This window comes from Dufourea novaeangliae, unplaced genomic scaffold (assembly GCF_001272555.1).
Source record: "Dufourea novaeangliae isolate 0120121106 unplaced genomic scaffold, ASM127255v1 scaffold49, whole genome shotgun sequence".
In the NCBI taxonomy this organism is placed as follows: Eukaryota; Metazoa; Arthropoda; class Insecta; order Hymenoptera; family Halictidae; genus Dufourea; species Dufourea novaeangliae.
This window is the reverse complement of record NW_015373928.1, coordinates 1,208,583-1,220,293: the sequence shown is the minus strand read 5'-3', so window position 1 is coordinate 1,220,293 and position 11,711 is coordinate 1,208,583. Positions and strand designations below refer to the sequence as shown.

General features: G+C 43.7%; 1 protein-coding gene across 1 annotated transcript in view; it reads left to right on the top strand.

Annotated features, from left to right (window-relative positions):
* Window positions 1-3,379: 3,379 nt before the first annotated feature.
* LOC107195107 (titin homolog) overlaps window positions 3,380-11,711 on the top strand; it is a 47,978-nt gene continuing 39,646 nt past the window's right edge. Inside the window, exons 1-2 of the mRNA XM_015584886.1 lie at window positions 3,380-3,503; window positions 7,491-7,501. Of these exons, the coding sequence (XP_015440372.1) occupies window positions 3,380-3,503; window positions 7,491-7,501 (135 nt within the window). The remainder of the gene's footprint in view (window positions 3,504-7,490; window positions 7,502-11,711) is intronic.

The following is an 11,711-nucleotide window of genomic DNA, read 5'->3' as shown; positions in this document are numbered from 1 at the left end:
CCGCTATCGACTACCGTTAGCGGCACTGTTGGCACTGTTGGCACTGTTGGCAGAGCTGCTGGCGAGGGCGGTGGACCCCGGCGCGGCTGGGCGCCGTGGAGCGGCGTGGAGCGGCGTGGAGCGGCATGGAGCGAGTCGGGTGGCGGAGGTGGTAAGAGTTGACGGCGTCGGTGGTTGGGGGCTGATATCTGGCTAAGCGCGGGCGCAGTTGGATCGCGGTCTCCACCACGGTAGCATTTCTCTCACCGGTCTCTTCACGCGACTTTGTCTCTCTCGTTGGTTCTGTTATAAGTATCTTTTCTTTCCCGTTCACTTCGTGTTTTCTTTGGACACCCCCCTCGCCACAACAGTCTCCTTTCAGTCGTCTACTTATCTGCCTATCCATCTTTCCAACCCTCCTTTCCAGTCTTCCAACCCTCTCACCCTCTCTTTCTCTCTCCCTATTGGTCCAACTCCCCTCCAGCTGTCTCTGTCCTCCCTTAGGTCGGCGAGTTCAGTTCGCATCAGTCTCCCCTTCGGCGTGGCTCGTGGTATCGGTCATGCGTAGGTACAGGCGGCAGAGTGTGCGTGCCGAATGACGAATGAGTGGCACTTAAGAAAAACGGAAACAGCGACGTGCAGGTTGATCGCGAGCTGCGCGAGTCGCCGCGAGTCGGATGCATCCGTCGGTGAATTGGTGCGGTGGACGCACCGGCCTGTCACGTGGAAATTCGACACGTTCGGGATACAACTTCGTACCCCGCGTCCCGATCCCCGTTCTTTTCGCCCGCTGGACGAATCGACGAAGAGGTGATCTTGAGCAAACTCCTTGCTAACTGAGAATTCTGTACAAAGTGATTTACGAACGACACTCGTATTGCGAAAGTCCTTCCACATACCTATATACGCCAGTTTGTTCGAAGCATTTCGGCGCGGACTTTACCTTTTGTTCCGTTCGTATTTTTGTGACGGTGTGAGTTAATTGAACTTCAATCCCTTACACGCGACGCACAGTCAGCGATCAGTGATGTATGGCGTGGCCGCGTTGTGATTCGTTAAAAGTTTTTCCGCGAGAACTAATGGATTTGTTAAAAAATCGTTACGCGCATGTACGCGTTACGTAAATACACGTACACGTGCGTTTCCAACCAAATGTTTGCTCCAATTCTAATAGTAATATTTCTGCGAGCTTAGTCGACCGAGAATCGCACGTACAGTTCAAGCGTAGAGATTTATACATAGTTTTAATTTACATAACGTCGCGTTTGGTCCAATTAATCTTTCTGCGAACCGAAACGATTTTTTTTTCTCTGTACTCCATTTGTTTCGACTTCGAACAGCTTTGAAATAATGTCCCCGAATAACTTAACGTAACGTTCGTATCGTATTTACATTTTGTAACTGAGATAGAACAAATTATATTCTCTCGCTTCCGATTGGAGTCTCAGTTCATAAATACTGTTTCACGGTCACGTTTTCGTTGATCTCTTCCACTGAGCGTGTTACCTGCGGGCGCGTCGTTATGTTAAGTTTTGAACGAACATCGTGGCGTGCTCACTGAAAGAGTGAAAGGAGAAACAAGTTGGATAAACACAATGACAGCCGGTGTCTCGAAGTGGAGCACGATTACCCCGAAAGGGTGAACGTTTCGTCGAAGCGACGCGAGAATGCACGGTTTCGCGTGGACTTCCGTCAGTTGCGTGGAAATTCGAGAAAAATCGAGAGAAATGCACCGGAGAGGAAAAGAACACGTGGCCTCGACGCGGACGCAATAGAGGAATTTTATTGGTGACAGTGAGCAAACAACAACGCTCGACACGAGCCGCTCCCACGACAACAGTAGGTACGTTCTTCGCGATAGGAATGCGTACAATTAAAAAATACTGCCGTTAGTCTTCTCTATAGTTCGTCTGTGTTTCCATGACAATGATCTCGTACACTGACTGTATTTGTATTTGCATTTGAATAATTTCCAGTTAATTTTCGACAAGAATCTACCTACTCGTCCTTGTTTGCATGAAATATCGTTCGAGTTCTAATAAAAAGAAGAATTTCGTTCATTTTCGAACATTTCAGACAAATTTTTAACATGCTTTCGATGCATTAATTAATATTTTACCGATGAAACATACTATAGGTTGAAAATTTAATTTATTATTCATTCTTTACAAACTATATATATCTATATATGTATATGCAGATGTAAAGTCTTCAGAAAAAATTAAATATGCGCTTTTAAATTTTGATAAGCGAACGCAAAGAAAATGTAAAGGAAATTAACGACATGTACATATATATATATGCATTTATGGCGTCAATGCTTAATTGTTGAATACACCCTAACAAGAACCCAATATATATGTATAGCACTAATTATCTATTCAATGACCGAAATCATCGAAACCACCAAGCGTAAATTCGTAGTTACTTTCAAACACGCGATTGGGGAAATTTCCGAAAAGGCGTGCTTTTCGCTTTTGTCGATCCATCGCCAGCTTTTCCCTTGGGTCGAATAAATTTTCGATATCGGAGATCGTTGCAAACACGCGACACGCTAAAACGTAACAGAAACGAACCGAAACAGCTTTCGCGCGCGTTTAAAGCAGTCGCCTTTTAAGCGATTACCTGACCAACGATAGAGTTATATGCGGGATTGATTTCAATTTGCGAGCAGCCGAGTTTCACAACAGGCTGATTATTGCCGTGTGTTATAGCAAATAGACAATAAATCCGCCACTAGGTAATCGAAATTATAATCATGGGGCAATTGCAGCCGTGTCGTTCTCGTATCGCGTACTTGTCGTGACAAACTGTTTCGCAAATATTATTATTTTACACATTGCTGTAATCGACATCATTATCCATTAATATCGAACACATTTAATAAACTAACGGTTGTGTAAAATCAACGGGGAAATAACGCGTTGCAATTTGCAACTGGTACGAAGTTCTGAAATAATTGGTTGGAATTCTCACGAACGATATTCCCCGTTTGTTCGTCTCTATAAATGACATATTTCGGTTCCGTTTAAATCCATTTCGATTTAATCGCTTAATTTTAGTCACAACATTAGTATCGCAACGATCAACTGTAAAAATTAGAAGAAAAAATACCCGGATTCGTTTTCCTTTTCCGATCTAAAGGATCTATTCGTTTGTGAATCGAAGAAATTGGAATTGAAAAGAGTAAAAACAGCGAGTAATTAATGTTGCACGCTTTGATAACATCGGGATCTGGGACTGGTGACGTAACAGCGTGGAGTTATCCGAGCGAAACGGCACACGAAAGTGACGAGTGTCGAGATCGATTCAGTGTGCGAGGCGAACTTCTGTTTATTGTCGGCAGAAAAGACACATCGCTCCACTCGGGTTGGCACGACTTGGAAAGTGGTGACGCGAAATGTACCAGAAACGATGGACCGTGAAGGCACTGGGAATGGATTTCCGGTACGATGGCAATGGGAGCGGCTGGTACACGCCGGCCAAGATGATCTGCATTTTCTTCTTCGCGATACTGCTGCACGGTAGGTCGATGCACAATTTATTCCTACTCCGAAACGCTTACACGTGCCGCGATAAGAAAGCGTTTGCTGTTGCTGCTTCCGCGTTGAATTCACTGCTGAACAAATACCGGGTGTGCGAGGGGAAACAAAAAACGGAAATCCGGGGTACGATGGAATATATTATTATTGAAAATTTTGCTTCTTCTTGTTTTTTTACACTTCGAAAGAAACGGCACGTACTTGAACAGAAATATGTATTACGTTATCGATTTTCGACGTAGTCAGGGTCAAAGGAGCACCGTTTGATAAGACAACCGGCTTTCAATCTCTACTCGCAGATGCTGTAAGAACAAAACGATCAAATTTTTTGTGACGTTATCTGCCAAACGATAATTGTACATATGAAATTTCACTCGAACTATTTTGTCGCACATCTAAATTTCGGTACAGGCTTTGTTTCATCGAACAGGGCATGAATTCTTTTTTTAATGGAGAGTAACGCGACGATACTCATTGTACGGTATAAATAACGAGTACCTGCCGAGCGGCTTTGATAATAACGCGACGAAGAAGCAAAAAACACTTTATTCCGACATATCCAACGGATCGTTTAATTTACCACAGAATGCGAAAGATCAAATCTCCCGATCCACTACGTGCGAGCGTGGTTCAATTACTTTTTTGTCATCGATTCCTACCGGTACATAGGCTTGTTTATTGGAGCTGTTGGGGCGTACGATTTATTTGCGAGGGGGTTAGAGGGGCGAGACAGCCGAACGTTCGCTCCTCGTTAATTAGAATCCCTGTTGCGTGCGGTCAACTATCAACGCAACTATTGACTAGCTCCTCTCATTACGGGTAAGTCTTTATTATCGCGTTAATTCTTGCAAAAGTAATTGTTTCGATATCGCTTCGTTAATTGGATATCTCGTCGTCGGTTTCTCTCTGTTTAACAAAAATACAGCTCATAAAGTTTCCGTCGCAGCATAATTAATGGTACTTGTTAATAGGAACAGTACGCTAACTGTGTCGACTTCCGTGGAAATAAATTTGCTTCTTGATCCGACGAGTACACACCGTGGCGGTAATGATTATTTGCGAAAAGCTTTTACGTAACGCCTAGAAGTTCTATTCTTCGTGGTAGTTTGAGATCGTATTGATTCGGGCCGCGTCAATCCAAACTGGAAGAACTTCTCCGTTATCCGGAGCAGCTTCACGGATAACAAGTTCTGACCCTTCTCCGAGATGTTATGGTCGATGACTCTCCGCAAAAATCGTTGTCAGTTCGTTCATAATATTTTCACCGATATCATACCTGGTAAATCAGACAATTGCGATAGAATGATTTCACCAGTTCCTATCGTCTACTCGTCAACATGATTTTCTCACTGTATCGTGAATCCACTAGAATCTATGCACAATACTGTTCCGTTTCTATCTTGTTGTATTCAAAATTTGTATAAAAGGCCTTACTACGTTCCTTCCGAGCTTCCAAAAATGGATAATACAGTAGAGAAGAATGGAAAATTCGCAGAACATGTTTATAATTCGAAAACGAAGCTGTAATTCCAGCGGCGGCGGGAGTTTCTCGGAAAAAATGGTGTGGGCGGACGCAATTAAAAAATCTTGAAGCAGTTCTTTTTTCGAGTAGTCGGAGTGATTCCGTGCACGAAACACTTTGTCCGCGCACGAGTGACTCGCGCGTTGCGGAATTTTTCGCTAATGCCGGTTTGCCCGCTCGCTCCCAGAGGAAGTCGGGCAGCGTTAAAAACGCCCGGGCTCGAGCTAAAAAGTACCACGAGAAATCAGAATGTGGAAAGTAACGTTCCTGCACCACACAGAAAGGGATAAAAATGCATTGGTGGGAACAATGATCACTAGCTGCTTTTCAAATGTTGTTGCGGTCAGCCAACAGTGTGAACTTGTACTTGTACTACACGCGTGCGTTGTGGAAAAGTATCCGTGAGTACATTTTGCTCGACATCGGTATCGAACGATCTTTATTCCGTCTGTTCGGCTCACAATTTTTCTCTGATTCTAACAGGAGTTTCCGTTAACATGTTTTCAGTTTAATCGCTATCTAGTTGCAAGCAATTTCGTGCGATCGTAATCCGAGAATGGAAAACTATAAAATTGTAGATTAAAACAGAATCAGACGCAATGATTAGCTCACGCTGGAATTCGTGGTATAAAGAAAAAAGCAAATTACATTTCGAATATATTTCGAATTATATGGTACCCGATAGCGAGGCACCTTAATACCTATTGGTCACAATTGTTAAGCAACGAATGATACATTTCAAGAAAAACAAGTCAAGCAAAAGCTAGGTAAAGTAGTAACGAATGGTGGATGGAGAAAATAAAGCGTCAAAGGGGTTGGAATTAGCTTAGCAATTGACAGCTTTCAAAGCAAACTCGCCGCTCGGTTGTAAACGCGTTTGCCAAAAAGTTGTCGCATTGAACGCGCGTTCGAATATTGCTTATCGTATATCGCGTATCACGCATCGAGATCACAATATCGAACGGCTACTTATCTGTGGGTGTAGCGTCAGTGTTCGCCGAGTGAACAGATAGGACGTAATGATACGCCGCGCCGTGACGATGCGACGCGACGCGACGCATGTAACTGCGTTAACTCGAACTACGTTCGGTGCAAATGGCAGTGGAGCTTGCAGGCTAGAGGCTGTTTAATTTCGCCGGGTTCCGCAACGGAACTCGGAAAATGGCGAATTTACGCTTCGCGGAATTGCATCACTTATACGAGCCCCGTTAATAATTTACACTGTTTTCCTTTCATAACTTTGTCGCAGGGGAAGGGTGGAGGGGTCACAAGTTCTGGGAAAAGCGTTTTCCGGTTTCCTGCTGCTCGACGAAAAATCTTGTGGCGCGTGCACCATCGTTCGACAACTTTCTGTGTACACGGCCCAGAATGCATGCAAATGCTTATGAATAAACATTAAATGCAATTATAGGGGACCATATTCAAAATATATGTATGCCGAACCGCTCGTCAAACTTAAAACGGGACTGTTGCACGCTCAACCTTTTGTTTACTCGTCCTTTCTCGTCTGGCTTTACGACGAGCCCGACGAGCTTGTGGTAAAAATCTGTCGGAAAACGAACGTTATTTCTGACTCGGTGCCGTCGCAAAATTCATTCGGCGAAAGTTTCCTTTGCGCGGCGGAACTTTGATCCTATTTTCTAGTCCTTTTGCTACGCGTCCGCTGCACTCGCTTTGATCGATTCTAATCCTGTTTTTCACCTTTTACGACCTAACCAGTTCGCGTACGTACTTACAACGTAATTGAACTTCTGTCTCGTTGTACTTATTCGTTCGTATCCTTGGTCCTAATGTTTACATGTAAAGCAACGCGTGCAATGACAATAAGGTCTATCGAATCTCTTCGTTCGAACGCCGAACTACCTCGTACGAGATAGACTGCGTTGGTTAGCCTAAAGTCGAAATGCAAGATTTTATCGTTCGATGTCACCGAGCATCTATTTTCCTTCGCTTTTTCGAACAAATACTTTCGTTGCTATTCTAATGGGTTTACTCGCCTCCGCACTTCGGACTGAAAGGAAGAATCTGAGCACGGTTGAATTTCGACAGTGTTTGTTTGAAAGGAACAAAGCGTCCCGTTTAATGTTTCGCAGCAGTAGAGATACAACGATTTACTTTTCACAGTCGTGTGAAAGAGGGTAATCTACCGTAAGAGGAAAAACCGTTTGTGCGTTTCCTGTACTTTCCGACGTACGCGTACACTCGGCGCAAAAGTTGATTTGTCAGTTCAACCAGTAGGAAAAACAACGACACTGTGCACCTCTAAAAATCACAGTAACCTAGTAAGACGAGTATGCGAAATGTTCAAGAGTTGTAGTTTCCTCCAGATACCTCGGATATACATACGTACAATACTGTGTAATTGTTAGAATCGCGTCCTTTGACTTCGATCGATAAAAGCAAATGAAGCATACTCTTTACTTTTGTAAGTATTATGCCTATTCTAGTGTTCTCGCAAGTTGGATGGTATTTGGGAAACGAGATATTAATGAGAATTACTATACCTCCAGGAAGTGATAAAACTGGAATAGCGTGGAACAGTTGAGGAAAGCTACGAATAAACGGAGAATCGGAAATGTTAAGCAAGATTTTGTAGTGTTTGCTGTAGTCATTATAAAATGATAGCGTGTTTATTTCAGAAACGCGAGCGGTGCGAGCATTCCACCAAGGAATTTAACGTAATTTTCGTGAGCTTCCGCGAACCGAAGCCGATGCAAATATTCGCGAATTTTCGCAAACGTTCCCATAGCCGAGAAGATGGCACGAGTAGCCGGCAAAACGAGGAAATAACACGAATAATGAAAACGCGAGGAAGGAGAGTCAATAGGGGATCTCTCTGTGTTACGATCATTTCAAATTCAAAGGATTTACGTAGCAGCAAGCATCGAATCGTGGAAGCTCGCAGCAGGCACCTTCAATATTTGATGCGTAGAATTAGGTTTATTTAACAACGCGAAGGCAGTATTACAGCTCCGTTGATGAGTCATACAGGACTAATGTGGTTTACGCTCGGCGTTTCAATTTCTCTTTGACGAGTACTGCAACACCGCAAATATCCCTCGATCCCGGCACTGTAAATACCTACATAGACTTGCATCCACGATACACGTGACGTTTAAAAGACGATGGAACGGTAGAAAAATTTGTTTTCGATCGCTGCCGATTCCCATTTAACCGTTACAATCGTTACCAGATCATTCTAGACCTTTATGTCATTGTCCGCTGGATTAGAATATGGGTGATGCTAAACTAATTATAATTTAAAAAAATTCGTTGTCTTCACTTCTATCGGTTTATTGCATTCACTCAGAAAACATTCAATTATCTAATAATCTAATTCATCGTTACGCTGCTACTGACTGTTACGTATTAACACGGAAACCCTGAGTTTAATGTCACCGGTATTTTGACCACGCGAGAGAAAAGCGATTGTTACTTTAACGAATTATAGCTGGCCATTCGCTGCATTTAAAAAAAGACAATATCGCCGATTGGATCGTACATTTCGCTGAATTTTCATCGGGTCAGAAGTTCACTCCAAAATAACACCTTCGCAAGACGCTTAGTGTCAAGTGCTCCGAACGAAGAAGCAAGGCAAAGCTTCGGAACAGATCGATCCGCGAAAAGAAATGAAACTTTCTCGTCTGTACCTATGCGGTGTGGTGGTTGGTTAGTTCGCGTTATTCGAAGTCACGAACTTTTATTTGATCCGGCTAGTACAAAGCGGTCGACCGCCCGAACTTCGGTGATCCTGTCGAAATTTAACCACCTATCGGCTATTGTTCGCACGAACTTCAAATATTTTCCGACGGGCTAGATTCGGTCGCGCGTCGACAAATCGGATGAACCTTTGGTTACGCGTGTAACGTTATATAGGGTTGTTGTCACGTTTCAGTGACGTCGAGGATCTCTCTGTTCGATAACACTACGCGGTTTCGCTAAGTGCCGGGAATATTGATTTTTTTTTCATCGATTTTACAGAACGTGTTACGTGGTCCGTTATATTTTTTTCCTTTATGAAAATGCAGATTTCATAGGGCACTGACGAAAGCTCTGTTCCGAATTACAAGCACATCCGCTTGAATCGTAGTATTGTAGTCGGTGAATAAAATACGCGGCGGTTGATTGGTAAAATCGGAAAACGGATTATTGGGAAATTCAATTTTGTAAAAGGACTTGGACTTCACAGAGGTAACACGGTTGCGTGATGATGCTCGAAAGATTTGGGACCTGTGCCAAAAGTAGGGCTTTTGCGATACGAGTTCAATGGAAACCCGAGTGTTCACTATGAACGGTTACGGGAACTAATCAGAGGTTCTTCATTGGTCCGACGTAAATTTCGGAATTAACACTTTAGTAACGACTGCAAGTGAAGGTTGAAAAACATTGATTCCGATTGAAACGTCTTAGATTTTAAAAACTGTACGATGTTACTTTGTCGCCCAATTTAATATCTTCTAAGAACGAGAACGTGTCAAAGCAATAAATACCTCTTGGAAGAATTTTGACCTCGAGAGGATGATCGAACGAACTTACGTACTTATTCGTAATTTTCGATGCAATAAAATATTGAGAGAGACCGAGCGACAGAATTTCTTCGGCTGGTTCAACCCGTACGAAGACGGATGATCCTTTAAGGCGACTAATTAATTGGAGCCTCGCGCTAATTTAATATACCGAGTTAGTTGTAGGGCGCGCTCGTGCGACTCCCAGCAGGCAAATGACCCACTTGCGGACATTTCCCCGTAGATTCGCGACGAGAACTCTCGTCGTGGCGCGAGATCAATCATCCTAGGAGGTTCCTTTCTTCTCCACCTGCGAAATAATTAGATCGCGCGATTGAAATAGAACGGCGACGTCGGTAAACTCTAAACGATTCGAGCACTTCCGGGACTTTAGCTCGATTAAAGACCTCTCGCCGGCTCGATCCGATTTCAGCCGCTAAAGGACAGCTTTACTCGCGATAATGGAAAGACGAGCGCTCGCCAGCTTCTTCGCGCGTATTTTTCTGTACTCGATAGTTCGTTTCACTGAAACGAGAGACTATCCCTCGTGTCAGTTGTAACACTCGAGGTTATCTATAAATTTCCAGTTGATTGCTTCTCACCAGTCATCCGATAGCGCTTTCAACCTCCTCGTGCTCGAATTGACCGTCCGTGAGCCCAGTAGAATGTACGTTTAGAAATTGATCGGGAAGAGGAAGTTCATCGAACGATGATTAACGAATCGTGATCCTCTGGTACTTTAAGAGCGTCACAACAAAAAAATGTTTTCTGTTCTTTCACTTAAAGCTTGACTGTTGTCTGAAATTCAACCGGAAGTTTATATAACGTAAACGGATAATGGTTATACGACACCTCCCATTACGATATATGGATCACGAAGTAGACTCTACAAAGAACTCGGTGCTACAGATTATAGCGCGGAATACTAATGCATAGGACACAATTCAATTATGCGTAAATCTATGCGTAGATTATCAACCTACTTTTATCAAAGGGAACCAAAAAACGTGAAAGCGATGAAATAAAACTGTGGCGGGTTCAGCTAGTCCATATACCGTTCAAAATGAAAATAAACACGGCCGATTTCAGTAGGTATCGGCTTCGATCGAATATTCGCAAGGGTATAAATATCCGTCGACGGACAGGCTCGTGGCATTTTTTACGATGCCGAGAAAACACGCATAGATCAAGGCGACAAATAACACCGCGCCCCACAATATCCAAGCCTGGCGATATATCAATGCGCAATTTACGATGTTGTAACGTCACCGATGCGAGACAGCCTTTTTTTCCCTCCCTTCCCCGCCGACGCGACGGAGCAAACAGAGCAATCGGGCATCAAATCTGTAATTTATAACAGGATCAACCGCTTTAAGTCGATGACACTCCCCTCGGGATAATGTTGCCCCGGAACACAGGGAAGTGCCCTCGCCTTTGAATTCCGGCAAGAAGAACCGTCCCGGGTGCTTTCACACACGTCCTTTACGTTGTTTATTTCCGGACGTACACGGATTTCCTTTGAAACACAAATTTCTAGACGACAACACCTTTGTGTTTCAGGACAATGTCTTTTCGAGGGTGTCGTTATTGCTGTCCTTTACCGGAGGACTCGGAATCGTAGGAAAATCGTGTTTCTTGAAAAAATTTATTTGCCAAAAACATTCTCACGATGAAATTGGTGATTACAACTTTCGAGTACCGAACACTATTCTTTTCGATGCACGAGAACCTACTGGCGAGCCCGACTAACAAAATTTCAACGAAAGAATCCGAAAACCATGGTACATAGTTTCTTATGCAAAGATGCGTTCCGGTAACCCATTTTCCGAACGATTCGCGATTCCTCGACTTCTCTCGGCGGAAGAAAGAATGCGTATGGAAATGGTAGGAACTATTCCGTTTGAACTGGTCCGTGTGAGCTCGACACGCGACGACATCGCACCGCGTACGAGAACGCTTCATCGACGGGACCGGGAGTAGAATCGATCTGTCTCGGGAACATCGTGACGAGAGCGTGAAATATGACAGCGAGGCAACCGTTTCTGCAAACATTTGTTACAGGCTGGCAAATATTTCGCCTGTCCGTGGATCTCCCGCGCAGATGTTATTAATTTGTACTCCGGTTTGTTCGCGTTGTCGGCATGCTTGAATTTCGTGCAAACC